The 24,147-nt window shown below is 47.0% G+C and overlaps 2 protein-coding genes across 2 annotated transcripts; both read left to right on the forward strand.

Moving 5' to 3' along the window:
• Nucleotides 1-49: 49 nt before the first annotated feature.
• On the forward strand, nt 50-15,363 carry epg5 (ectopic P-granules autophagy protein 5 homolog (C. elegans)). The gene is made up of 45 exons (XM_057034165.1): nt 50-709; nt 845-1,462; nt 1,857-2,117; nt 2,923-3,121; nt 3,375-3,511; nt 3,601-3,708; nt 3,795-3,862; nt 3,953-4,061; nt 4,271-4,385; nt 4,458-4,608; nt 4,688-4,843; nt 4,917-5,074; nt 5,239-5,390; nt 5,519-5,659; nt 5,774-5,935; nt 6,015-6,137; nt 6,224-6,486; nt 6,582-6,722; nt 6,808-6,952; nt 7,079-7,276; nt 7,429-7,536; nt 7,610-7,732; nt 7,878-8,044; nt 8,125-8,355; nt 8,453-8,576; nt 8,707-8,851; nt 8,942-9,113; nt 9,190-9,352; nt 9,434-9,576; nt 9,662-9,818; nt 9,935-10,129; nt 10,220-10,433; nt 10,584-10,771; nt 10,850-11,057; nt 11,126-11,201; nt 11,279-11,382; nt 11,455-11,630; nt 12,004-12,222; nt 12,310-12,519; nt 13,005-13,149; nt 13,226-13,468; nt 13,608-13,821; nt 13,975-14,193; nt 14,290-14,404; nt 14,487-15,363. The coding sequence occupies exons 1-45, from the start codon at nt 656-658 to the stop codon at nt 14,667-14,669; spliced, it is 7,701 nt and encodes a 2,566-aa protein (XP_056890145.1). The 5' UTR covers nt 50-655; the 3' UTR covers nt 14,670-15,363.
• A 2,488-nt stretch (nt 15,364-17,851) lies between these two features.
• On the forward strand, nt 17,852-24,012 carry dnajb5 (DnaJ heat shock protein family (Hsp40) member B5). The gene is made up of 4 exons (XM_057034181.1): nt 17,852-18,291; nt 18,869-19,159; nt 19,719-20,359; nt 22,455-24,012. Exons 2-4 carry the CDS (start codon nt 18,949-18,951, stop codon nt 22,686-22,688), a joined length of 1,086 nt encoding a protein of 361 aa, XP_056890161.1. The 5' UTR covers nt 17,852-18,291; nt 18,869-18,948; the 3' UTR covers nt 22,689-24,012.
• The last annotated feature ends 135 nt before the right edge of the window (nt 24,013-24,147 follow it).

Here is a 24,147-nt window from a genome sequence, read left to right on the forward strand (position 1 = left end):
TGAACTGTGACAGTAGTTTGGACTCCCTGGCTTCCCGTAGAGAGGAGTGGTCACGTGGCCCAAGATCGCGTCCCTGAGTTCTTCTAATAAACAAACCGAATGACAGCTAGTGAGCTGCTCCGTCGCGTCGCTTTCTTGGACAGTGAAATCGCGTTTGTAATGTTTTGGAAACACAGTACATAGAAGATTGTCCACTGGCTCTCAGAAGACATTTAAAGAGGAAAATAGACCGTCGCGTATCAAGAGCTACGCGTTCCTTTAGCCTAGCTCGCCTTCAGGGTCCCTGATATGTCGCCAACTGGACTTTTATCAGGAAGGAGTGGTTGTTTTTTCCAGAAAATTCTTCTTTGGATGTAATGACGTTAAGGACATGCTTGTTTTTGTCTCGGATATTGCCAGTGTTTTATCTCCACAGACCTTACGAGAGTGTTTCGTTTGCACCGTGTTTATCTTGAAACCACAGCCTCGCTGTTGACCCCCGATCCACCTCTCGGACTGCTCCAGCTATTGATTATTGCTTAAACACAACTGGTTTACGCATGTGAGCTGCTCGTTTTCAGCTCATCTGCATCGTTTATACCAGTTGACACGGTCGGATTGCTTGTCGAGATGATTCAAGCTGTGTAAAAAGCTGGTGGGACCGTCATTGATCATCATGGAGGCAGTTCGACCGAAGAAAACAAAGGCAAAACCCATCGTAAAATCAAAGGTTAGTCAACCCAACAGTCGTTTACCTAGAAAACTAGCATCTGATGCTTTTTGCATTCATCAAGATTTCAGAATTGTATAGCATGACACGTGCTTAAACCATATATAATCGATCTTGTCTGTTAAATGGTTTCAGCGAAAGCCAGCGGAGGTTAACACAAGATCCACCGCTCCTCCAGCCGCCCCGGATGATGCCACCTCCTCGGAGTTCACTGAAATCCCTCTAAGTTCACCATATCAGAGCCCAGAAGAGGAGAGACACGAGCCCGATGCCCAACTTCAGACTACAACACATCCATCAGATGAGCTTTCTGAGGAACTGGAAGCCTCGTCATCACATACGTTAGCCGCATCGCTGTCAAATGTGGCTTCACAGTCAAAGCAGACTAAACCCAACCCAGGTGATTTGACAGAATCAAGCAGAGATGAAGGAGCGGCGAGACAGGACGAGGAGCACAAAGCTACAGATGAGACCACCAACCTAGTAAAAGACACACAGCGTTGGAATCTGGTTCAGTTTCAGATCCCAAATGCACCTACGGCCCCTGCGCTGTATCCTTGTCTTGCAACACTGGAGGAGAGCTCTGAGATTCATCTATGTGAAGCAAATGTGAAAAACCCAGAGTGGGAACCTGCAGTATTATCACTTCCAGAACAGGAATCCTCACCTCCGAGTTTGCAGCTGGAGTCTGTAGCTGAAATTTCAAGGTCTAAACTCTACCCCCAATTACCCAAGACTGCTCCAGAAATGCAGGTAACTTAACTAGTGATTAATGACAACAGCCTTTTACTGGTATAGTCAACACATGAATTAGTTAGGCACTATTTGTGTGTAAAATAACCTTTTGGTTCTACAAAACACCACAGGGGATTTGAAATAAAATCGGAAATTGCAGTACATGTGTTGTAATTATCCCAATTTTGTGAAGTTACTTACGCAAGCTAACCTTAGAATTGTAGTTTTTAGGACTGCATCTGCCTGTCCTCTCTTATAAAAAGATGCTCTGTTCAATTTGAGATCAGATGACTGACATGGACATTTACATTTTTGTGAAAGTTAGTCACGGTGGTCTCAAACTGAAACTTAGTCTATGCTTCTTTACTCACGTCTAGCTTATTCTGTCACATATTAATGTTTCCATCTACAGCCGTTCACCCCAGAGCAGCTGAGCGTCTGGGAGCCCGCCGGTGGTTTACGGACCTGGTTTGAAAGTGTCGAGGTTTGTGCGACACAGTTCTACGCTTTAGCGCGGCAGGAAAACCACGAACTGACCGAACTGCTGCAAAACTACTGGCGCTGTCGTAGACAGCTAACCCAGTCACACACACAGCTTCATACACAGTCCTCTGAATGCAAGAGCACGCAGAATCGCCTCTGGAGCTTCAGGGAGGAACAGCTTACACTTCAGGTGGGGGTTTGACCAAAACAGAAGCTACACCAAGTTAAAAGTTTGCACACACCTTCTCAATGTGTGGACTTTATCTTCATCTCTGTCACCTTCTACATTGTAGATTCATAATAAAGGCATCAAAACTGTGAGGCAACACACATGGGACCTCACAGTGAACAAAATGGTGTCAAATATTGTTCAAATTTAGATTTTTCAAAGTAGTTGTTTTTTTGCTTTCATGACAGCTTTGCACATTCTTGCATCAGCTTAGTGACGAACTCACCTGGAATTGGTTTCAAATAACAGGTTTGCCTTGTCATAAGTTAATTTCTGGAAATTTTGCCTTCTTATTGTGTTTTAGGACCATCACTTGCACTGTGCATGAGAAGGGTTGATCCACAGTTATCAGCCCTATGTCATTACTGTTATTACCCATATTTTGGCACTCAGCAAAGTAAAGAGGAGTCCAGGTTCACCTTAAGCGCCTCAGATTACAGCCCACAGCAACACTTCACAGATTATAGGTAGCAGACACATCTCAAAATCCTCAGAGGAGACAGCGTGAATCCGGCCTAATTTGTGCAAAAATTACATCAAAGTCAAACCATCTAAGATATTAAGCATATTTTGGTTTATTTAGAACTTTCTATGTGATTCTACATGTGTTCCTTCATAGTTTTGATAGAACAGAAATAAAGAAAAGTCACTGAATGAGAAGGTGTATCCAGACTTTTGACTGATTCTACACTATTTATGGTCTGCAGATTAAGCATTTAACCAGTGGTTCATGTCAGTTATCTATGCATGTGTCTCATCAATACAGGGTGTATGTGCAGATCAGTCTAAGGTGTGTGGCTACCACCGCTTCCAGCAGGCAGACTTTAGTGAGGGAGTACTGACTGAGCTGAGGAAGCTGTTTGAAGCCCGCAGTGAGCTGCTCCATCAGAAGGTGGCGCTGCATGCTTATACTGCTCAGCTGTCTCGGCTGCAAGTGGAGTCATACCTGTATCATTTACTCAAAGGTGATGGACTTTTGAATTCTTGCCTCGATGTGGCTGTCATGTTTTTGATACGGAAAACACTTCATAATATTTTTTGAGCAAAGCGAATTTGTGAAATTAGTCAATACGATTGATTCATTAGGAGAGATAATAACCGGAGTACTGTGATGCATTACTTCATTAACTGTTACGTCCAATAATTATGAACCTTTAATTCAGGAATGCTGAGTAAGAAACACGTGAAATTTAAAGCATTGCTTACTTTGGGCATCAGATTACTCTGGCAGCCAAACACAGCCTTGTTCCCTCCAGCCCCTGAAGGAGGCCATCAGCGTCCTCTTCAGCTTCACTCGCAGAGTCCTGGATGACACACAGTTTCAAACAGATGTCCATCACTGGCTTGAAAGATTGGTAAATCCACATGTTCACTATCGCACTTTGCTTACTCTGCTTTCCATAGGTCATCATATTTTATATTTTTATTTACTCTGTGGTTGCAGGTGGCCGTCCTCCTGCACAGTGGAGGATCAGATGAGCGTCTCTTCCTCCTCTGCCATCTTCTGTGCTGTCCTGCCGGAGTTGGCAAGTGGGCCGCACACTTCCTCCAGGTCAGATAGGAACGCTGGCTGCCAGCGACTGTTGTCATGTAAATAATCGTGAAGAGTTTTATTGCAAATCTTTGTCTCGGATCCAGGTTTGGGGGACCAGCTGCGGAGTACAGCAATTCATGCAGGCTCTTACCATCTTAATGTCTCCTGTCAGGTGACTGTGTGATTCTAATAAATAGGTTTTCCTTAAATTGCAAAAATATGGTTTCTGCTGTCTAAAAAGTGTTCGTCTGTTTTAATTAAGACACCGTGCCGAGTTATTGGGACATCTGAAACCATGCGAGAGCCAGAGCTCAACAGCTTCTGGACCTGGATCTGGCAACTGGACGCTAGTGGACGAAGGGGGAGAGGAAGTATGTGTAGCAAGGCAGTGGATGCATTTTAACCTTAAACTTAATAGCCTGGATAATAACCAAATTTAGATATTTAGATCCAAAAGATGAATAAAGGGTGTCAAATACTAAACTGAAGAACTTGCTTGTTATATGTAATTGTTTTTGTCCACTTTTATGTGGATAAAAAAAGACCAATTGAAGCTCTTACCTTCTTGATGTCTGTTTAGGATGAAGACCCAGAGAGTAGCTGGTTATTGCTCTGTGAGGAGGATCTGATCTCTCTGTTAACCCAGTTCCCATTCCAGCAGCTGTATTCACACATGTTGGGGATTAACACGAGGGGTAGGTGATTTACTCAATATGCATACATGTGTGAATATTAATAAGCCTAAATGGTTGTCCCTGTCCCTGCAGGTGGGTATGAGGCACAGACAGGCTCCAGTCAGAAGATGATGCGTGTTTTTGGTTTTGCATCGTCACTGATTGAAGTTCTGGCTCTTGGACTACAAGCCTATAACAGGGCACGATACAGACAGCTAGTGAAACGGATTGGGCGCATGATAAGGCTAGTACACTGACAATACATACTGTCAAATCCAGTATACGGAGCACGACATGAATAATCAAAGCATATTCTTCCCTAGAATGACAGTGTGCTATGTCAGCGATCACTGGGCTGAGTATGTGAGCTTAACTGGTGCTGATGTATCCGGCTTACACTCCCTGTCTTTGGAAAAACTACAGCTGGAGTACGATTATTTCTTTCTCAGAGCTGTTTTGCACGTGCTCCGAAACAAAAGGTAAGAAATCAGCCCTAGTTTCTATTTTGATAAAAAGTGATTTCACTATGAATGATTTGTGGTCCTCTCACAGGTTGGGCATTTGGTTGTTTATGTCTGAGATGCCATATGGAACTCTGTCCAGCTCCATGCTGTGGAAGGTGCTTTATGTCATGCAGTGTGCAGAGACAGCTGAGCTGGAAACTCTGAGCAACACATGTGATACGCACTCCTGCATGATGGGCCTTAGAGGTATCAATGCCCGACTTATACTGAAATTGTCTTACCTGTCGTCTGAAAACATGCCTGGAATTTTTGCTAAGGTTCAAAAATAACAGAACATTAAAAATAATTTAAAACCAACCACAGCAGTCTAAAGGTTTTCGGTCTCATCTAGACTTGTGTACTTGCTACAGACCCCCAGCACCAGCAGAGGTTCGAGCACTGGCTGTGTGAAGTGAACAGCTCCGATGGCATCTCCCTACTCACCGCCCTAGCACAAATGGCCACGCCCACTCGGCACTCTGACCCCTCATTCATCACAACCATAAGTTTGCTGATTTACCAGGTACGCCGGGGTATTGGTTTGGGTCAACCCGATGAGGGCACGGTTTTCATCACCTTGCTCCACAAGTTAACAAATATGGGGTATTATTATTATATTATTATATTGTTTTTGCCACCTCTATGTTTCAGGTGTCTTATGTCAGTGTGTCTACAAGAGAAACTTATTCGAAAGTGGGGCGAGAGCTGCTGGCATCCATTGCAACAGTTCATCCCTACATTATCTCTGTGCTCTTGGAAAGACTGAGGGAGACTATAAAGACAGTAGGAATGGTTGGTTTTATTATTCCTTTAAAACTCAACCTACATGTTTACAAAGTTATTGTGAATGGAGAGTACCGCTTGATATCTCAATCATAAAGAAATGTGCACCTGTGTGTTTGGTAGGTGGCTCTGTACTTATGCAAAGAGCTTCCTCTCAGTTTGTGGAGGCCGACACATGAGGAGATCTGTGTGATCGGAGCCTGGTTGCTGCAGCACCCCCTGGCTGCGGTGGAGAACCGCCTGGCTTGTGTCATACTCGAGGGCCTGAACTGGGGTTACACTCAGGTGATTATAAATGCTTTAGTTCAGATGTCTTCAGTGTCGTCATCCATTTCCTGTTAAAGATGTCTTGTGTCTCCTGCAGGATGGCTCCTTGGCCTTGTCTCCATCACTCCACAGTGAAGTAGCGCTGCTGGTGGCTGAAGCCTATCAGAAGTACCTTACTGACAAACCCTACAGTGGCCTCATATCAGAGGGACTCAAACAGGTACCAAGCACACTCTTTGCTTCCAGCTGCCTCATCTTCTTTTGACATATCTTATCCCTGTTTCACCAATGTTCTTTGTCCTTCAGGTGTCTTACCTTGCCAGTGTCCTTCGTTTGGGTGTATCACCTGAAGCATCCTTTAACCAATGGGCGTGGCAACTGTTGCTAAGGTTAAAGCTTCACGCCAATGCCCAGAACCCCAAAGGGGCCTGGTCAGTCCCTGCTTTAACATCTAACCCCCCTCAAGAGCTTACACACTCTCCCAGCATGCACTCTGTCATCAGGGCTGTAAAAGCAGGCATTCCGATTGGGTGTTACTTGTCTATCGCCATGACAACAGTGGGCCATCGGTTTGTACTCTCACACACTGTTAATTACAGTTGATCACATGTATAAAATTCAAATTAAGTTAATCTGTGAATTGAATTCCTCTATAATTTTCTAGTCTTGAGCACTTTTGCTCGGATGGTGTTGACTTGTTGAAGAGCCTGATTCAGTCGCGCCACCTGAAAGCTGCTGTGCACCTTTTGGACAACATTCTCCCACCAACGTACCCTCTCAGCTTCTACCTGCTCAACAACTCTCAGTAAGACAGAAACCTAAACAAAAGGATGTATACAAGAAAGGTTCATTATAGCATGGGCCATGTCTCCAACTCTTGATCGTTCCAGGTTTGTAAGTTGCATCCAGCTGTTTTTGCAGTATGACAGTGTGTGTCCTCAAGGCGTGACACAGCAAGTCACTCATCGGGTGGCACCGCTCCTCACAGGAGCCACCTACGGAGACAATATTCGACTGCTGAATAGCGTCATTCAGGTGTGCCACTTTGAACTGAACTTTTTGTCAACGCCTTATTTACCACAATAAATAACCCTATTTAAACTTTTGAGAAAACGTTTTATTCTTCAAAGCAGTAACCAATGAAAAATTGTGATTTTCCAGAATCACGTTGTGGAGAGCTCTCTTCCCAGTCGAGTTGGCGTGGCAGCTGTCCTGGAGTTTTGGGTCAGGATTTTGATTCAGCAGAACTTCTGGTTCAGGGACAAAACAGTCCTGTTCCTCATGGATCAGCTCTGCTGTGCTGCATTCCAACACCACCAAGAAGAATGTGTGCAGAGACTTCTCTACCATGAACACAAGGTTTTCACACAGTCTTATCAGATTTTAATAATAATTTAGCAATCATATCTTATCTTATAGGTTTCACTTTTAAATGCAAAAAGGTCCCTCCAGGGCTTGGAAAGATTTAGAGAGCTAATAAAGATTTTGTATTGATTTCAATTTCCATGTAGAATGCCTTAGGTTATCATGGAGATCGGGGTCTGCTCTCCTCTCTGGTTGACTGGATTGCTGGAAATGCCACACCCTCATTTATCGAGGGCCCATCCCTCAGTGCAGAGGTACGTGCTCTCAAAGCATCAGCTTTGCATCCAAATATTTTAATAAACGGTTTTGTAAATGTCACGTCTGTAGGTTTGGTTTGCTTGGCTGGTGATGAATATGGAGGGCGTGTTTGAGGATGAGTCTCAGCTGAGACGTTGTGTAGAAAATGAGCTCCTCTCGGACACAAACATTTCTCCAGACCAAGCTTTAAAGGTATACAGAAAAATTCCTTACTCTATTAATTCATGGTGGTAAAGGTAGTTCAAAGAGCAGATTAATACATCGTATTGTGGAATTGTATCGTTCATGATCCTATGTACTGCATTTAGTGTTAACATTTTGTTTGTGTGTGAGTTAGAAGGCACAGCAGAAGCTGAAATTGCCAGTAGCACCATCTCTGCTGAGGATGCAGGTGTATCGCTGGGCTTGTCAGGCTTTAGCCACACCTCTTGATCACCCCCTGCTTCCCCTGGTTTGGCAGAAGTTCTTACAGCTCTATCTCAGACAGCCAGGACCTGAATATGGGTATGTACACTTGGTATTTCTGATAATGGTCAAAAGGAATGATTTCATGTCACCACATCAGCACGTGTGTTGTCCATTAGGCTGGCTGCAGGTGGATGTATTGGCCGAAGGTTTTTCCAAGCCTCTTCTCAGGCTGCTCTACTCAGAGACCTCAGACAGCGAATACAGGAGGTGTCTAACTTCCACCATGCTGCCAGCCAGGCTCTCAGGGTACCTCTGCCACATGCACCTTCATCAGACAGCCAGGGAAGTCCTGACAATCCACTCCAGCCTTATTTGACTTCTCCACAGCTGCACACAGAGTTGGTCAGGTATCTTTAACACACTGTATTCTCCTTCCTGACAGACAGCATCAGCCTTTATTGTGGGTTAAAAATATCTCAGTACTCACCTGACTGACGTCTACAGGTTGTTTGGTGTATTTGCTTTGTGGTTGGACGATGAGACGCTGCAAAAGCAGGAAGTGTACCTTCCCTCTCTTCCTCCTGAGTATGATCCCCACAGGCTGGCACAGGTCATGCAGCGACAGCAAGTGGGTTTCTATTTCATTTTTCTATTTTCATTTTCTATTTGCATTCATATTTGCATTAATCTGATAAACTCAACATTTGAACAACATGGAGCCCACACAATTACATTTTTTTTGCCATGTTTTACTTTAGGAACTATGGCTGGAATTTATGGATCAGGAGCGACTGCTGTATGATGTGAAAGAGGTTTTGTCACTGTGGGAAAAAGTGCGGAGTGAACCGGCTTTCTTACAGCCTAAAAACTTGGATCTCACTGAGAAAACCAACCGGACCAATGGTAACGAAAACACAACAGATCTGAAATCTGTATAGAGGTTTCTTTTTTGTTACTGCTTTATTGACATCTAGTGTATACTGTGGTGTGCAGCAAAGGACCGCATCCTCTCCAACCTGCAGAACCATCCAGTACCTCATCCTGCTCCAGAGCTGCAAAAGCAAAAGGCTCCTGTTGCTGAAATCCCTTCTGTGTGCCTCACTGACTCTAAAGCCGCTACTGATCTAATACAGACAGACCTCAGTATCCTCCAGGAGCAGGCTAGGTATATGTCTATATCATCAGCTGCAGACAGTCTATTTATACATGCACTAAAATGTATCTAATGCTTTGTTTTCTAGGATTGCAGTGGCACGCGAAGCCCAGCAGGTGGCACTAGAGCAGGAGTTGCTGGAAAGCCTTCCACTGCTGTATAAGAACCAATCAGAACAGGTCACAATGGCTCTGGAATGTAAAGGGAAAGGAGGACAGCCATGCCAGGGAGCAGCAAACATCAGTGTCACTGTATGCCAGAGAAAAGCGAAATATAGTCCCTGACTGTGCTTGTCATAATGTCCTTTCTGTCTTCGATCCGTGTTTTTCTAGTGTGAGCGGGTCCAGAGGCAGGAGGCCATGCAGACTCAGATAACATCACTGTGTCGGGACATTAAGAAGCTCCAAACAGACGCAGTGGCTCCCCCACCACAAAGCCTGGCCCAGGCTGCTGTCCACACAGAAAACTTTATCACGTCAGTATCAGTATAAACATTACGCAATGTGTCAAAATGAATTAAAAATCGACCATTTTGACCAAAACATTTGCTTTCTACATAGTACCCTGGTGAATATGTACAAGGCGCAGAGATCCCCAGCAGCGCAGCATGTTGGTGTGACAGCCTTCCACTTAATCGTTGCTTATGTTTGTGAGGACACTCTGAGACATCCCCCAACCCGCCAGTACCTCTCTTCGTGTGTGGAGATTCTCGGCCAGGTACACACATGCAAATGCATATTTTGGCCCTCACTGTGTCGTCAACCCCGTTTTAGGCAGTAAAGTGCACATAGCAGTTTTCTTACATTTCTACTACTTTCATATTTTGTGCCAAGGTGTTCATACAGGGCAATGCTGATGAATGCAGCCGTGTCCTGAGGACCATCCTGGATCAAAGACGCCTTTGTCCACTCGTGGCTCCCTTCTTCACTCCCAATGCTGCACCCAGTCAGCTTGTCTTCCTTTATCAAGATATAGTGATGTCTTTAGACCTCAGCAGTGCTGATGTTGTGTTCCTACTGCTTACAAAGGTGAGAGAGGACTCATACAGCCAAGTATATATAATGAACTAACAGAATTTGACTACCCAGTTCAGTAATGGCATCTCTCTGTCCTTACAGTTTGATTTGTCACAGTGGTTGAATGAAACTCACCCCGTGTTTTCGGAGAGAACGCGTTTGCTGGAGTTGGTTCACGGAGCTCTCTGTGTCTGCGGTCAAGACCCCGAGCCTGAACTTCTTATACCTTTTCACCTGTTTACAAAACACTGGACGGGCCTTTTACGCTACCACTTTCCTGACCATTACAGCGATTGCCTACGTCTCCTAATGACGAGTATGTGTGTGTGTGTGTGTGTGTGTGTGTGTGTGTGTGTGTGTGTGTTTGGGTGGGGGGGTATAGGTCTCATCTTTCATACTTATCAAATATATTTATCTTGTGCTCATCACTTGGGAGTGTTTTAACCAAGTATTCTAACATCCTCAGGTTCATCAAACCAGTTACTGAGTCCAGAGTGCTGGAAGGTGACCCTACAAGTGCTTGGGTGTTTACCACCCACCCATCAAACCAAGATCAAAGCTGAACAGACACATTCCGTCTCTGATGTCACGGGATGTGCAGTCGGACCCTTTGTTCCTCCTTACAGATCCCCCATCAGTCTCTCCCCTCAACAAGTAATCACCTAACCTCAAACACATATTCTCTCTAATTAAAAGGTTTAATTCTGAAGTACTGTTATATGTTGCTAACAGGTGGATGAGACCATTGATTGGCTGAGTGATTACTTTCTCCGGAGTCGTCTTGGTAATCCAGAGCTTCGCAGCTTCGGCCTGTACTCGGCCTGGACTCCGTACGTGAACGAGGTGGTTTCCCTTTGGGAGCATTTAATCGGCCGTCTGATTAACGTGCGGCTCAGCAGCTGTGCCAGGGAGTCTGTGGGCAGCAGCAAAATAACTAAGGGTACGGGCAACACCTCATGTTTGATGACGAAAGTTAGTTCAACTGATGGAGCTATTATTTCATCGCAGCTCTACACGACCTACACAGCAAGATTGTGAAACTATTTAAACCCTGGATCTTTCCTCTGGACACCAGCGATAGCAGGTAAGCAACTTTGAGCAGCAGATGCTAGCGTGATCATGGTTGACAGGCTTGTTTATGAGGGGAAGAGTCTGTTTCAGTGACCTGAAGTGTTACCCGTGGCTGGAGACTGAAGCGAGCGCAGCAGGGGAGCTGGTCAGCCTGTACACTCAACTCACTGAAACGCTGCATCACAAATTCAGAGGTGGGTGTGAGGCCAGCGCCTCCGGGTTCATATAAGCGCTGCTGGGGTTTGAACTGTGCTCGTGTGTTGCAGAACGTCTGCTGCCTGGTCAGAGAGGTGTGCTGTGGCTGTGTTTGATGCAGTACTGTGAGAGCTGCACCGCTCCACGAACGCCCGAGTACCTCCTATACCTGTACCACACACACCTCCGCAGCCTGCCCTGGAGGCACCTGCACCCCGACACTCTGCTAATGGAGCAGCTTTTCAAAGTGAGGCCCTGCATCACCTTAAACCCTGGCACCCCCAGCACTGCACACTGGTCTAGACATGCAGCGCCCAGGCGAGCCTGTTGATTTGAAGCTTGGATCCCTGCCTGCCAGTTTCTATTATTAGCTCAGCTTCCTGTACAAAAAGTCCCAACATCCTATTCCTGGAAGTAAACTGTCTCCTCTACACCCAGATGGATACAAGAAACATAAAATATCTGAACTTTTTGTATCCTTCCTAAAAATGTATGCTAACTGAACAGGCAAGTGAGGGGACGTTAAGCAAGAAGAACGAGTTATATATTTATTTGTGACAAGCAAATGGAGATCTGTTACTAAGTGTGATTACATGAGATGACTTGTCCTGTGTCTCCAGGTGGAGAGAGGAAGTCCCAAAAGCTGTTTTCTCTATCTGGGAGAGGTGTTATGTGAGGTTAACTGGCTCAGCGTGCTGAGTGACCACTTTCGAGCAACTCCCGTGTCAGCAGCATGTCCTGCTCCACCAGACACCCACAATGAGTCACACAGGATGTTGGTCTACCTTCTGTACATGCTTGTCTTTCTAGCCAAGGAGGAACAAATGCTGAGTCAAAAGGTAAGTCCACAATTCCTGAATCTGGGATTCATCCTTTTTTTTCATTCATTGATTAGTGATGACTTTTTATTCCTCCTCAACCTCCAGGACTCCCCTCTATTCAGTCTTTTGGTCCAGTCCACTTCTCTTCCCTGCTACCAAGTGGACTTAACCTCCTACCAGGGCATTCTGGGCTATGTCAGCACCCACTATCCCGCGTCTTTGTTGCTCGCTGGTGATTCTGCACCTCAGCTGCTTCTGAAAGTGCTGCGTTGCGCTGCTGGGCTTCAACACAGCGCTAATGAAGTTCCAAACACAGTGAGAAAACGCAGTGCTGCTTCTTTTGCAAGTCAGATCACAGGTTTATTAATGTCCCTTTTAGATTTCAGCAGAACATTAACACTAACATCTCCCAGATGTGATTATTTTGTAGGCCGGGGAAATACACAGACACAGCATCTGCACGTGCAAGAGCTCTTAGTGGTTACCTCATGTGTACACGTGGGATTAAACAATTTAGTGTTCTTTCCTGGTTCTTTAGTACTCAGCCAATATATATATCCTAGAGGAGATGACGAGAGTGTTTCAGTTTTAAGATAGTTGGGCTGTATAATAAACAGAACCAGTCTGTGATGCCACATTATATTTTCTGCTACTATGTCATTCTCAAAAATAGCCTTTAATGAAGTAATGTCTTTCAATTTGAGGAAACCTTTTCCTGTGCATTGTGAGATCACGACAAAGTTGTGCAGTATTTTAGAAATGCCTGAATCACACCTGATTTGCTACTTTGCTTTGGACAGGAAGAGACTCTGAAGGCTGGAGCGTTGGTGCGCTGGTGCGTCCAGTCTTTGGTGACTCTGGAACAGGGAGGCAACATCAGCCTCAACAGTCTGGAGGCTCAGCTGGAGACGCTGCTGGAGGGGATCGTCACCTTCAACCCGCCAGGTGATTTACCTCGCCCACCATCACGGCAACGCCTCTATGCTCGACTTTTAATGGCTCCGGCGTTTTTCCTCCGCAGAGACTGAACTGGAGCGGAGGCACATGGCGTTCTGTGGCCTGTTCAGCGACACTCTGGCACTATTGAATGGCGTCGGGGTCTCCACTGGAGAGGCACTTGCTGCCCGCGTTATTACCTGGCTGGATCGGAAGGGGAGAGGCTTTCCGATCCTGCCTCTCCTCACAGCTTGCTCCCGCTGCCTTGCTTCAGTGCGGCATATGACGCGCATCATGGAGGCATGCATCACAGCGTACTTCGACCACGGTAGCTTTGTTAGCCTCCGTTTATTCAAACAAAACAATATCAATATTTTTCTTAATTCTTCTATAGAACAAACGTTGCGTTCAGTTATTTTGGACTGCAATATGTAAGCGGGGTGTTTTTATGTCTCTTTTCATTTCAGTTGAGCAGGAGTCTTTAGGTTGGGGGCCTGTGTTGGCGTCGTTGCAGGTGCCCGAGCTCACCGTGGAGGACTTCCTGTCGGAAAGCCAGTCGGGAGGCAGCTTCTTGACGCTCTATGCCTTCATTCTGCAGCGCCTCAACACTGAACACACAGCAGCCAATGAGAGAAGAATCCTGGCCCTGATCAACACATGGACCAATCAGGTCTTTCCCAGGTTGGAACCTCCTTGTCTCTTTACTTGGCTTCATTACTTTGGTGTAATCATACACACTCATCATGCAGTCTACCACGCTAAATCCAGTAAGCATGTTGGTGTCTATGGTGTGTGGCTGTATTGTGACTATTTGTGGGGTTTTTGGGTGTCCAGCGGTCCAGGTGATGAAGCCAAACTGTTTCTGTGGTGGCACAAGGCGCTGAATTTGTCAGCAGAGCAGCTGCAGCCACAGTCGGGCCAGACTGAAGTTTCAGGAGTCGTCATGGGCCTACAGAAGCTGGAAACCAGGCTGATGCAACTGGGAGAAGAAAGACTGAACTCGGGGCTACTGGGAGCCATAGGCCTGGGAAAGAGGTCTCCCGTTTCTAATAGGTACACTCACGCGCATTAGATCGGAAAGCTTATGTGATATAGGGGGAGATGTTGACAGCTCAACCACTAATTAACGTATGTTTGGTATATGTGCAGTTTCAGGGTGGTTGTGCGCAGTCTGGCAGCATTCCTGTCCATTCAGGTTCCATCAGAGAAGGAGATTAGACTCCAGCCCACCAGTGACTTGCAGCTCTCCGCAAAAGCACAGCAAGTATGTAACAATATCTGCAAATAAGGTCTCTCCAGTTCGTAGCCTGCAATTATTATCTAAAAATAACCGCTCTTTATTGCAGACCTTGGGGATGCTGGAGGCCATGGCCAGCAGCAAGCAGTACGCCGAGTTCGAGGAGTCTGTGACTAAAGCGGCCCAGTTCATCCGGTACCCAGGACACTGTCTCAGAGATGGACCCCGACTGCTGGCCTTGTTGGCCAATCTCCTGTACCCCGACCTCAGATACCTGCACATTATTCATTAATGCGACTTTACTTGTTCGGCTGGAGATCAGAGGATGTCTGCCTTCAGTGACCCAGAAAATAACTTTATGCACACAAAAAAACAATCTTGCTGGAGCACAATTCTTTTGCCAGTGGTGAATCGTTTTTACCTTTTTATTATCAGCGGTGTGGATTGTGTGAGCAATGATGGTTGGGGTGAAAATACAGGATTTGTTAGCAAGTGTCTATAAAATAGGCTGATCTGTGGTGACATTTGACTCTCTTCTCATCTCAAAAGTCTTTGCCTTTGTGTTTTATCATGTCAGTTGCCTTTTTGGTTTGATTCTCAAATGAAGAGGATGTTGCACATATTTATTGATGCTCAAATTATATCAGTCAGTCAATATCAGTATGAAAAGTATGATTTGAAGGGTCCATAGAGAAAATAAAAACCAAAAAAACGTGCTTTTGGTGCCGTACGGGATAGTTACAACATGAAATCCCAGTTGATTTTTAGAGTAACACACAGGCTGCCTAACAGAACAACAACTGCAAGTATTTTTATGTCCAGCCTTAAGTGCTCTCCTTCTTTCTGCCAAAGATGTGTATTATCATTTGTTCAGCTTTTTTGTTTTGCATATTTTCGCCTGCGTGCTTGTTCCATCCGTCACTGTTTTGACTCAGAAGCTGCCGTTGGAAAATAAACAGGCACTAGAGGCCCGGCTAAATACCACATGCAATGGGCCGCATCACTTGGCTTCCTTATAAAGTCATGTGTACTCCAGTGTGGTTGATGTTACCAGAACTGTAAAACCCACCACTAATCTGAACAACACGATTCAATACAGTTTGTGGGTTTGATTTTATGGCCGCTGGTTGATTACTCGAGTTGCTCTGTGCCGTCACAGTAATAACCTGCAGCCTGAAGCTGTTGCCTCTGTTCTGAGGCCTAAATGTCAAAACCCTTCTCTCAGTGATCAGGAATGGGGGCTCTGCTGGAGTACAGAACATAGCAAGAGACTTTGTTCAATAGAAGGAGCTAAATGTCTCCCAGCTGGAGTTGACCATTTCCGCCCAGCGTCGAACCCGCGGCGCCTCTGATTGCTGGACAGGTCGAAACATGAGAGCTAAAGAAATACAAACCCTCACATTCTTCATACATGATGTTGCAGAGGGTCAAACTGAACTTAAAGCCTGTTATGACAAGCAGTTGTCACCTGTGTGTTATTCATTGTGTGTGTTTGTGTGACAGTTTTTTCATGGACTTGAGGGAAGGAAGGGTGGAAGTTTGAAGCTGCAACAATAGTGTGCTCACGTAACACAAACCCATTATCCTCATTTGACACCTCGTCCATCTGGCAGACAACCTCACTTAAGGTAACGGTGGTTTCTATGGTTACCGGACGGATAGAAGCGAGAGAGGAGGAAAGAACGAAATGTTCCGCCTGTTCGAGAGGAGGCGGCGGGAGACGCTCGCAGACGTGACTGCCTGCCTGTTCCTCACGCTTAAGCACCAACAATGTCTGGTTTATTTTCTGAACCCCGCACACACACACACACGCACACACACACCGTCCCGTCTGTCACCAAATCAACCTTCCCTTCTCCCGCCATCTCGGACCCTGAGGCGGAACACAACTGAACCGTCTGCCTTACAGACCACCAGCACAGTAATCTCGTCTCCATGCTTGGATTACTGTGTCAGACACATCAGTGTCTGGCAGGTCCCATTGTTGTTATGGTAACCAATCATCAGGTCAGAAATAGTTGTTTCAAGGTTATTAGAACGTGGAGCAGTGTCGTGGATCAGCCGTCACCAACAATCTCCCAGTTTGCCCTCTTCAGACACATTTTAGTGCATAGTTAATAGTTATCATAGTTAATTAAGGGATTATATTCTAATCCAGTCCAATACATATTAATTTATATTGTATATAAATAGAACCCAGTCAGCCTAAGAGCTGAAAATAATAAGCAACTAGCAGAAGAGCATAAAAACCAATACAAAAGCTAGTAAAGATGCAATAACTGCACAATAATACAATTTTTTAAAATGAATACTAAAGCTTTGGGAGGCCAGTAGGAGGGCGACGTACTCTTGCATACACATCCCAGTCAGAAGGCTCATTTACAATCATGAGATTTTTTATTTCTTATGATTTTTTAAGACTGACAGGGTTGTAGATACACCCACAAATCACTGTTGGTTAGAGTGGCTTTAGAATAAGAAATGATCCAATCCAGCACTGGTGGCGCATCTGATGTTTCTGTACTGTCTCCCTTCAGCAGCCGGTTTCACATGTCTGACTGCTGTAGGTGTGTGTGTGTGTGTGTGTGTGTGTGTGTGTGTGTGGTGTGTGTGTGTGTGTGTGTGTGCGTGTGTGTGTGTGTGTGTGTGTGTGTGTGTTCAGACGTCTTTGTAGAAAAAGACCCAATTCTACCCGTTTCCAGACTGATTGTCATTATTTTGACCTGTCTGTCGGGGTAATTACGAGCCGCTCAACTCTAATCTTCCAGTCTGCTTCATATAGATGCACATACATTTAGTTTACTGAGCCCAGTTTAAGACTGTTTTAGCCTGACTTTTGGAGCAGTAATGGCTGTTGTTCCTGAGTGTATCACAGTCTGGTTGGAGGTAACACCTCACTGCTGACCAGTTGCTCTTCTGGGACAGCTGCACTTGTTCCACCCTGCTGCCAAAACCACGCGCTCAGCTGGACACACGGGAATGTCCCCGTGCATTCTCCTTCTCTGGGACTTCGCTGCACAATCCCATTGTTTTGAACCTCTCGTGTGCACGCAGGAGAGCATGTGTGTGTGTTGTGTGTGTGTGTCAGACAGCTTCCTCCACTGAGAACACCCACGTCTCTCACACCTCTTCACCGGGTCGGTAGGGATGGTGACTCAGGCCTAAAATGAGTCTTCATTTGTCTTTTTTTCCCCGCTTCTCACATTAAAACCGGAGCGCTTTGCCACTTTCCAAAAGTACAGTTTTGTGCAGTTAAACGTCATCAACAGTGACTCAGACCTCAAGTGGCGACATAAATGTCGTGTGTCTTGAAGATGAGGCCTTTGCAGAGAAGCAAGAGCCCACAGTGTAAAACACAAACCACCAAAGTGTGTTATGGAAATGGTGATTCAGAATTGCTCATTAGGCCACTTTAGGCTTTGTTGCCTCATTTGCCACTTGAAGGCACCACAGCCTTGACGGCTGCAGGTCAGGGGTATGTTGGATTATTTTGGGATTTTATTTCTTCTGTTATTTACTTTATGTTATTATATTTACAAGATTAGGTATTTAGTGTCAACTGAACGTGGGTTTGTGAGGGGTTAACCCGTCCGATCCGCAATCCCACACTCTTTCAAACCACAGTTTCCAATACGCGCCGACGTGGACCGACATTCCCAACTTTCCCGGCGGATCCGTGACTGAAGCGACAGCTGCAGGTTGCGCGCACGGATTCCTGCCCGACGTTTTCCGATGCAACGTCATCGGTGCGCTCACCGGTTATTTCCGATCCGTGATCCTCGCCGCGTCCTGACGTCACGCTTATAAGGAGCCGGCGGTGGCGGAGAGGCGGACACATCCACGATGGCCGTGGGAGAGCAGCAGCGACGAGCACGACCATGAATCCATGAATCCGGCTGCTCCTCGTCATTCCGGTAGGATTTTCTGGGGTTTGATTTGCTTGTGCCGTCGACTCGCTTTGTCCGATCACTGGCCCAAGATGTCTAACCCCGGAATTTACATGTCTTTTTTTAAAAAATCTGTTGTGGGAACCCTAGAATAATAACGACTACTATAATAATAGGAGATTTCCCTACTGGAGGGGTGCTGCTCGAGAAGCGGTGTCAGTTTGGATGGTGTTCCGGACCACTGCAGTGTCTCTGCTGTCTGACGCCCCCTCAGCTGCTTTGACCATTTGCACCACTGATCAGACACTTTCACGCCACAGTTTCTCAATTCAAATCATCCCAAGAGTTGCTGGTGCAGCCCCGTGGCTTTACTGATGGAGGGGATTCCTCTGCATCCTGCCTGACTCTACCTCAGTGCAGGAAAGCACGTCACCATAGCAACACTTTATTTAAATCAGTTTCCAGCTTTAACGGTCTGCACAGGAATACACCGAGCGGTCTGCTGCTCTGCCAGGGCGGATATAGTCTGTTGCTGTGGTCAGCGACTGTATTATAAGACACCCCCCCCACTAACTGTGGCCCTGTGCTTCCCCATTCTCACCAGTGACTGACCACAGCTGGAGCTCACAAGGGCAGGGAAGGGGGGGGGTCCCAGTCCAGAGAGGTGTGTGATTGTGCGCGAAGATGGGGAAGGACTACTATAAGACGCTGGGCATCCCCAAGGGTGCCAACGAGGAGGAGATCAAGAAGGCGTACCGGCGCATGGCGCTGCGCTTCCACCCCGACAAGAACAAGGACGCCAACGCCGAGGAGAAGTTCAAAGAGATCGCGGAGGCCTACGAGGTGCTGAGCGACCCCAAGAAGAGGGCCGTCTATGACCAGCTGGGAGAGGAAGGTGAGACGGGAGGGAGGGAGGGAGGAAGAGGGTTGAGACGGCTGAATTCACCTAAAGTCATTCAGTAGCATCCCAGCATCTAACGGGTTTTCTTTAGGGTGGACAAAGGTTGATAGGTGTGGCCCCAACAGCTGCTAGCTTAGCTGACGTGTGTCTCCGTGTGTTTGTGTTAGCGGCTAGGACTATTTAAACCATCTTTCTAGTGTGCCATATAAGTAGCAGGGGCTGCTTTAGTTTAGTGGGGTGTGAAGCAGCTGTGAAGGTGTTTTTTGGTGTTTGTTTGTGTGTTGGCATGTTATGACTTCCTGCAGCAGCACGGTTGGAAAATCAACAATGCTGTGGGATTCTTCCCACCTACGCGAGCTCCCCTCTGTTGTCATCCACGTGGGGGGTCTACAGGGTGTTCATACTGTATCATTGACCAGATTATACTGTGGGGCTATCATGGGCAGGCTACAACGCAATGTTCATCCAAAAAGAAGGAAAACAGGGAAACGCTGGCTCTCATACTCGGTACAGGTGACGCGGAAGGTGAGATGTTCCCTTTTTTGTCTTCCAGGTTTAAAGACAGGAGGCAGCAGCTCTTCTGGTGCTCCAGGCAGCACCACACACCACTACACCTTCCATGGAGACCCCCACGCCACCTTTGCGACCTTCTTCGGCGGGTCCAACCCTTTCGACATGTTTTTTGGCTCTAACCGCGGCCACGGCCGCTCCAATGGGTTCTCATTCCACACTGACCATGACACAGACCTGGACATGGACGAGGAAGACCCCTTTGCTCATTTCGGGAGACACTTTGGCTTCCCAGGGGGGGTGAATAACGGGGACGCCCGCAGGAGGAGAGGCGTGCCGTCGGAGCGCCTGGGGACTGTACCAAAGCACCAGGACCCCCCGGTGGTCCACGAGTTGAAGGTCTCCCTGGAGGAGATCTTCCACGGCTGCACCAAGCGCATTAAGATCACACGCCGCCGGCTGAACCCCGATGGACGGAGCATGAGGACAGAAGACAAGATCCTCAACATTGTCATCAAAAAGGGCTGGAAGGAAGGTACCAAGATCACCTTCCCAAAAGAGGGCGACGAGACCCCCGAGAACATTCCTGCCGACATAGCCTTCGTGCTGAAGGACAAGGGACATCCCCACTTCAAGAGAGATGGTTCCAACATTATCTATAAATGCAAGATCACGTTAAAAGAGGTGCGTCGATCCCCTTTTTCATGAACTTCTCCATACTGTCTCATTCCAGTAGCCGGTTTCACTGCTGTAGCTGTGTGTGTGTGAGTGTGTGTGTGTGAACATACTTCACCGCAGCGTGAAAGAGGCAGCAGGAATATGGTGTCCTGGTGCGACCCAGCAGCCTGGACGTGCTCGTGGCTGCTTTACTCACACCCATAAACGAGCGCGCGCAGTCAGGCAGGAACAAAGCTCCCCGAGTTCAGGAGTGCACGCGGCATTCAGGGGTCTGACAGCGAGGGGTCATCACGTGCCAGCGGGCCCGTTTAGAACGTCTGTTATTATCGACCTTTCCCGCGAGGGCAACGGGTCCACGACTCGATGCGGCGTGGGTGGGCGGGGGGACGTTTGATTCGAGCAGTTTAGGAGCTCTTGACCAAATGCAGCACAAACAGCTGTCAACACGGCGGAGCTGAGCACGACGTGGGGCTGCAGTGATTAATGCTGCTCTGCACACCTCCCACGGCTCGGCTCTATAAGAGGAACCAGATGATAAGACTCTGATGCAGCTAAAGTAAAGCTGAGACCAGGATGGGGGGGGGGGGGGGGGGTTGTTATCTGGGGGATAGTAGGGAAGTGGGTCAGATGATTCGGGATCCAAAGCAAATGCGAGCTCGTATTTTACCGCTGCCTCCTGGTTCCCCGAAGAGGCGTAAAAGCAGCGCCAGCTTCAGGAGCCTGCGACAGTAGTTCAGCACAGCCGAGCCGAGTGCTCTGCTTTTCACCTGCGTCTCCTTTGTTCCCAGGGGTTTATTTTTGGTCGGCTTTGAGCTGCTCTTTTCCATGGATGCTCCAAGCCCCCCTCAGCTCAGCCGTCACCTCAGTATCGGTGACCACATCCTTCACCTTCTGCCGCCTCATACAGCCAAATTTTGCACTTTTTAATCCGTATTTTCCCAAGTGAGTTTACAGATTACTCATAAAAAATATGGCTCAGCCCCAGATGCTGAAGGTCGCTGACACATTGGGCTTTATTGCTGGTCAGGTTTGTCCAGAGTTCTAACATTTGGTACCTAGAACAGTTATTGTAACACCTCCAGTATGCAGGGACACTTAAGCTGCTCTCGGTGTGCGTTTCTTCTTGTCAGGCTTATGTAATCAGTGGGACCTCAGATCAGCTGGCGTTGTGTATCCAGCGTCATGGCAACCCATCTCTGTGTGTGTAGGACCAGTGTTGGTGAAGGGAAGTGATCGTTATAGCCCGTATCACAGTCACGGGCTAAATCACCCTCTAATGTCTGTGTGTTGTGGATAAGAGGAGGCTGATGTCATGACTGGAAAACTGTGTCCGTCCTCCGAAACAGCTGCACAGGTCATCTGTCCGTGTGTGTTCCTTAAAAAAAGAGACCAGACAAGACGAGAAGGCAAGTGTCGGTCCTTCCTGTGAGCACCGTCGCGCTAACGTGGAGTTCTGTGACTCTTTCCCTTCTAGGTTCTGCCTCTGTGTCTTCCCGTTGCTTGGTGGTGTTATTCCATTGAGCAATTTATGACACAACCAGTTCGTCTTTGATAATAAATATAAGGAGTTTCATTCATTGGGAGCTTCATTCACAGTTGAGAGGATTTTACTGTCCGGAGTGATCCTGGAGAGTGGAATAATAGGTCGTGATAGGGCGGCGGGTTTAATTTAGTGCCATGTACACTCACAGTTGATTCATCAGGCGCTGTGATAAAGGGATGAGGCTCGCTCTGTGTGTGTGTGTGTGTGTGTGCGTGTGTGTGTGTGTGTGTGTGCGTCAGCTTTCACTTGCCAGCTGATTTGACAAGCCCTCCAAATATTTATGAGCTTAGCCAATTCCTGCCTCTCTTCGTTAGCCCCGGGAATGCGACTGTTGCTAAGATTAGTCCACTGAGCGACACACACACACACACACACACACACACACACACACACACACACACCCGTGTAAAGCGTGCTCAGACTGAACCAACATATAGAAGTCAGATGACTGGCTGGGGGCTGATAAACTTCATGTTTTTAGCTGACAGGAACATGAAGTCACTGACCTATTCACAGCTTTGCCATTTAAGATATTAACGCTCCCCCTCTCCTCTCCAGGCTCTGTGTGGCTGCACCGTTAGCATTCCCACACTGGAAAACCGCGTCATCTCCCTCCCCTGCCACGACATCATCAAGCCGGGGATGGTGAAGCGACTCAGGGGGGAAGGCCTGCCTTTTCCCAAGAACCCGTCACAGCGAGGTGACCTCATCGTGGAGTTTTCCGTCCACTTCCCCGACAGGATCCCTCCTCAGTCCAGGGAGATCATCAGACAGCACCTCCCCCAGTCGTAGGGTGACCCTCCCCAGGCCCTCTGCTGTCACAAACTCTGGACCCAGACCAGAAAGCTGCCAGCTGAGACGCGTCCATGTAGAATTTCCTGTATGTTGATGCATGCAGCGTCGAACACACTCGTTTCTGTGAACTTTTCAGTGGGAGACGGAGGAAGATTTCCACAATCAGCGCTCGTTTCAGGACAGATGTTATTCCTAAAAAGGTCTTTCGACCCAAAAACACTAAGAAGCGCCCGGAATCCAAGTGTTTTGGGCTCGTTTCTTAATGTTTTTTGTTTTTTTTACGGATTTATCAGTAGTTGTTATACGCTGTCATTATAAAATGAAGTCTGAGATGTTTTTTTTTTAAAAAAAAAGCTAATGACAAATGGAGATGTGGAGCGGGCCAGCAGCTTTTGGAGCATTCGCCGCTGGCTCACGCCGCCGTTAAACCACCGCCTTCCCGCTGTTCCCGGCTCGGACAGACCCGTCCCCCTAAAGTCGCTGCGTGCACACTCGTCTCACCTTCACCCTCCACAACGACGGCACATTTTAGCTGCGCGGGGGAAATCTGGAAATGACAATCAGGTGCTGTAATAGTGCAAATAAGATGGGTGCTTTCCTTCTCTGAGCTGTGCTGCTCCTCCGGACTGGAGGAACACACAGGTGCCTTTGCCCAGATTTTAAAAAAAATGTACCAGCCATACGATCATGTGCAACATTCACCCGGCATTCAGGGTGGGACTCTTGGAAAGCAATAGAAAATCCCTAATCCTGGCGTTCTGCATGTGAACCTTGTCTATATTCTCCTGTTAAGTGCCAAACAAGCACAGGTTAAACATCCCAGAGGAGGAGTTAATGAAATTCTCTGGGAGTCCTAGCTTTGTTCCTTCTCTTCTGCTTTCTCCTGTGCCGCGTGAAGGCAACGTCTCGGTGCTACTGTGACCAGTGCCAACAGTAAACCTCTGGCGGGGGGGCTCTTTGGGGTCCTCATTTTATGATTGAACAGTGCTTCTGTAACTTGTAATTTACAGCAGTTTTATCCGTAGAAGAACCCTGTTTAGGAAACAGGTTTTGTAGTTTTGCAGCAGATAAACGACGTACTGTACATATGAGCTTGGTTTGTGCGGACGGCCCCGGTCGTCACTGGTTTATCCCACACGAAGGAAAGCCTTTGAACGCCACCTGATTCTAAATGCACTTTTAGGCCGTAAAAGGTGGTGAAGCATCTTTCGAGCCCGTGGGGATGCTGGACTGTGGCTAAAACCAGTGCGCACACGTGTCTTTCAGTATTTATGGGTTTTTATTTCCATAATCGCAACAAATAAACCAAATGTGTGAAGTCTTTAAGTGTCTGAAATCTGGTACTTCAACATATAAGTCTGACAACTCTGAACAGGAGATAAGAACAAGGACAGATTTATCCTCTACATCCAACATTTTTGTATGAGTAATCATTTGGGGTTACAAAAAAGTCCAA

This window comes from Takifugu flavidus, chromosome 5, assembly GCF_003711565.1.
Source record: "Takifugu flavidus isolate HTHZ2018 chromosome 5, ASM371156v2, whole genome shotgun sequence".
NCBI lineage: Eukaryota > Metazoa > Chordata > Actinopteri > Tetraodontiformes > Tetraodontidae > Takifugu > Takifugu flavidus.